The 4,829-nt window shown below is 36.8% G+C and overlaps 1 protein-coding gene across 1 annotated transcript; it reads right to left on the reverse strand.

Annotated features, from left to right (window-relative positions):
• Positions 1 to 3,765: 3,765 nt before the first annotated feature.
• Positions 3,766 to 4,305, reverse strand: LOC143607229 (cysteine-rich receptor-like protein kinase 36). Its single transcript, XM_077082756.1, has one exon. It carries the CDS (start codon positions 4,303 to 4,305, stop codon positions 3,766 to 3,768), a length of 540 nt encoding a protein of 179 aa, XP_076938871.1.
• Positions 4,306 to 4,829: the final 524 nt, after the last annotated feature.

A 4,829-nucleotide genomic window follows, 5' to 3' on the forward strand; every position in this document is an offset into this window, starting at 1 on the left:
AACTGCAATCAGTCCACCAACACCCGACCAAAAATCAATACAATGGGGGCCGTATGAAAATTCACCAGGTGTCTAGGTACAGTGACATGTGTAAACGAATTTACCCATACATACTAGGATTTTATTAGTTTTTTTTAAATAATCTATTAGTGTATTTCCATTTTGTAGGCTTCAACAGTTGAATTGCCTTTCAATGGTATTTGATTTTGGAAGTGCAACTGATGGTTTTTGCTTATTCCGTACTTTCGATGGTTAATACAAATTGCTCTTATAGTTTCATTGTACATTTCGTCTTTTCATTTATGTTTTGACTAGCGTTAACATGTTCAAACGTTTACTAATATTTTTCTTCGTCACATATCCGCGCAACATGCGGGTACTAAATACTAGTATATATTAATAGAACTTTTCTATGCAGCATAGGCTGTACCTCATGCTCTACAAGTTGTTTTATGCTTTGTAAGATGTAAATGATGCTGTTTTATTTGTACCTAATTTGTTTCTTCTTTGGTATACACGTTGGTTGGACACGTGCTTTCCTCATGTGAAATGTGCTACTCATGTTTGGTGGGTTAATGCAATCACTCTGAGGCACTCCGCTTTCATCTATTCCTGTCATAAGTTTTTTCTACACTTCCCCACCGGTCGACCGGTGTTACCATTGCAGGTCCTTAGTCTGCGTTGCCGGTATAATCATTTGTCTGCGAAACCGTCTGTAGTTGACAGGTTCCGACTTGGAACCCTTGGTGGCGACGGAGTGGTGGTTGTGAATGGTTTTTGGCGGTGATGTGGTGGTTTACTGGTCGTCACAGTGGCCGGCTTCGTCTTGGTGGTATATGTTCTAAATCTCCTATATATGCCGTTGCCGGGTTCCGATTCGGAACCCTTGGTGGCGGTGGTGTGGTGGCGGATTTGTCTGTGTTGCCGGATTCTATTCAGGAAACCTAGGCGACGGCACACGACAAGATGGTGATCGTTGATGATGGCGGTGGCGGCTCCAAGATGGAACTCTAGTTAACTAATAATTAAAAAAATTAATTCAAGTTGCAGCGACGACAAGTCATCGAAACTGGGTGATTTATATATTTTTTTTAGTTGTTTTTCTTTTTATTAATTTATCAACCAATAAAATTAACAAAAATAGTATAAGCTATAGTGACGACAAGTCGTCAAAAAAGGGTTTCATGTTGGCGGTCAAATTCTGTAAATCCCTCCAAAAGTTCGGTCCAACCTATATCGACGAAATGTAGTCAACATAGGGTATAAAAAGGTTGAAAAGTTGAACAATCCTACGTCGACTAAAAGTCGTCGATAAAAGGTTAATTATAGCGACGACTATTGTCCTTGATATAACCTTGGTCGCTATAGGGTTACTTTCTTGTCGTGATGTGTAAGTCCAGCCCCAATGGACTCGGCCGGTTCAACATACAAAACAAACACAGTTATATTACAACTGATATTATTATATAATTATTAATAATGACTAAACAAGTTTGAATATCAACAATTAGAACAATAAACCTCACTACTATTTTTCAGTATTATTCGCTATTGAATTGAAGTAGCCGTATATTTCAACAATAAAAAAAATGAAAAAGTTGGCTCGATCTCAAAGTTTCAGCCCTGTAAAATAAACGAGCTGGGCCGAGCTGTTAGATTTAACTCCAAGCATGAACCCAAGCTAATGGCTCGGCTCATTTACGCCACTAGCCATAAGGTCTCCATGAAGAACACAAATTGTTAGCACACGTTCTGCTTTCGTATGAATCTGTTATATGAAGGAAATAATCTAGTAGCAGTGTCATTTTTCTATTAGGCTTTCATGGATGTTTGGGACATTGCATGCTCTTCAAAGGTAGAATCAGGAACTGTAATCCTCGAAGAAAGTTACTGTGTAGTCTTTGCGGACCTTGCCACTCAAAAGTAACTATAACGGTATTAAAAACATCAGTAAATTCAAATAATATTCTACGTCCACATCACACACTTGTCTTTTGATTCAAATTCTAATTCTCCATATGCAATTCGCATAGATCGCAGGTTCCATTGTTGCTCTAAGTAATCCTGATGTTTGGGGCGATAAAGATTCACATAAATGGCTTTATTTTCATAATGTGCATCACCAAATTAACGGTTGAAGGAGGTGGAGCCATTGATGGAATGGACCAAGAATGGTGGGCCACATCTTGCAAAACTGACCCAAAAAATGTATATTGTTGCATATAAACATCTTCATTGATCATTATATTAGTTCTATCTTATTATTAATATTTGTTTTGTAACCTTTTTACAGCCTTGCAGACACGCTCCAACGGTTAGTACTGATGGATTTATTATTATGTCGAAAAGAGGATAATGATTAGGTTATTGTGCACACTATAACTTTTCATAGCTCCATTAAGCAGACCAGTTCATCTGCTACTAATCTTCAAGCAATCTAGTCAACATCATTTAACTTGTATATTATACAGTGAAAGTTGTTTGTTGTCCCTGATCTGTTTTTTGTAGCACCATATTTGTTAACAGCCTTAATGCAGCTAAGTTTAGGTGCTCGAAATCAATCAGTTTTTATGTCGGTTTTGAGTCAAACCACTAACTATAGTTTCCAATCTCATTGGTTGGGTCAGCAAGACCATCTTAATTCTTGGCTGGTCAAAATAGTTCATTTTTGGTAGGTCGACGGTTTGAACTCTCTTTCCTTTTCAAAACTATTTGCCAGCATTAAGTTATAGATGATAAAAATGTTTATAGAATGATGCGTATACTTAGACACCCATTTTTTTATGTCACGTCAATGCCAAATAGACATGCGGGCTTTTTTCAATTTTTTTACGTAGTGGTTGATATGGGAGACTGGGTCAAAATCTATTTGTGAGATTAGGGATCGGGATATACTATCATAAGCCTAAACATAAGTAAGGAGACCTGATTCAAATTTAAAAGAACCTCTAGGAAGGTACCATTGGTCGCCTATGACATTGAAGCCCCTTGCAAATATTATTTAATAGAAATAAATAAATTAATATATAAAATAAACTGGTAAATAAGGGTTTATTATTGGTTGGTAAAACAAATGTATGTGGTCCGTACATGTGCCTCCAACGCCGTTGCCACAAAACGCTGAAGAGTTTTTTAAACGAAAATGCCCACATATGTAGGGTGTTTGGGTTCTTTGAACGAAAAAAAATGGAGTGGGAACACCCCACTACGGATGCCTTAAACGCCATTAGACTTCACATTACATTATATGTAAAAGATATCACTCCAACAATTTTTTTGTATAAAAAAAAAAGCTAACATGAAACAAACTATTAAGTCCATTATGCTCTCCTTCCAAATCATTCGAGTGTCATTATTATTGATTCTACAATAAAAAGTAACAATTTCAGTATATAAATTTCATTTCAGAAATGTTTGTTAGTACGAGAAAGATTCTGACCAATTCAGCATATAAAATAAATATTTGTATATTAATCTTTTAGTAATATATGTATTATTACCTGAAGTCTGTAGAGATGTGGAGGAGCTGGTCGCCGGATGTGTCTAAGGAAGAAAATTATTATGCTGATACCAAAAATAGCAATTAGTAGATGCGGCTATTCCAGACAACGATCGCTGTTTGCTACAACAACTATGGACCCTTTTGGTTATATCGGATAAACATTTATCGCAATCATCCAATCCTATAACATATGTACACTGCATTGCCCTGTATAAAGTGTGGGAACCTGGCCCAAAAGTTACTGAACCAGACCCGTAACGTTTTTAAACATTTTCGGCTACCATCCCCTTCAACTTATTTGCCAAATTATTCAACTCCTTCTCCAACTCAGCAGGGCTATAAGGAGACTGATTTGGTGGACTTGGGAAGGTGGCATAAGCCCACTCACCAAGATGTGCATGAAAAAAATAATCGGCATAACGCACCACGCAAATTACTCTTTCTAAGACTGTCCAAGCCACACCTTCTTTCTGTTTAGGACATTCATTTTTAATATATGTGTCGGTGTTGTTGACACACTCGCGGCAAGCTTCCAGTTTGATATTAGGGGGGCAAAGAGCGACGGACCAGACTCCATCACTATCCCCTATTTCCGTACCCATGGGAACTTTAATATTATTGAGAAGGGTACCCAATGCGCGCTCTCGTTGTACTATATTAGAAGAAGTTAAATCGCCTTTTTTACTACACATGAAAGATTGATGATTAATACGTACGCCGGGTTTTTGAGCTATGGAGAGGCTAACAGCATTGATGATTGCTTGAAGAAGGCATGCGAGTGAAATGAGGTTTTTGGTATCCATTTTTGGTTGAAAGTTTTTGATATATTGTGTTCCATTAAACTGATATTTAAGGCTATGAAAGGTAACAAATTTAAAAAGGTAATTTGAATTTTGTATGGTTTTAACTGATTGATTGTAAAAAACACATTTCTTAAAGTAGAGTTCTAATTTCATACAACTAAGTTTCTTTCTACTTAATCTGTACCTCACGCATTTAACGTGAAAGAGTGAAATACTATATTTGTTTGTTATACATATATTATCAGACTCAAACACAAACTGATGTGGGGTTTATAAGACAAACGGGTTCTCTAACCCATCATACTAGTCTTCTGGGTTGAGTTTTTCTGTTTGGTTTGTAACAATTTCTTTTCCTTCTGCTCCAAGCCTAGCTATCCTTCCAAGCCCACATACTTATACGGAGAACATGAGCCACCATGTGTAAGTCCAGCCCCAATGGACTCTGCCTAGTTCAACATACAAAACAAACACAGTTATATTAAAACCGATACTGTTATATTATTATTAATGACTAAATAAGTTAG

This window comes from Bidens hawaiensis, unplaced genomic scaffold (genome assembly GCF_021521415.1).
Source record: "Bidens hawaiensis isolate Kalapana, Puna unplaced genomic scaffold, B.hawaiensis_p1.1 tig00080516_1, whole genome shotgun sequence".
NCBI lineage: Eukaryota > Viridiplantae > Streptophyta > Magnoliopsida > Asterales > Asteraceae > Bidens > Bidens hawaiensis.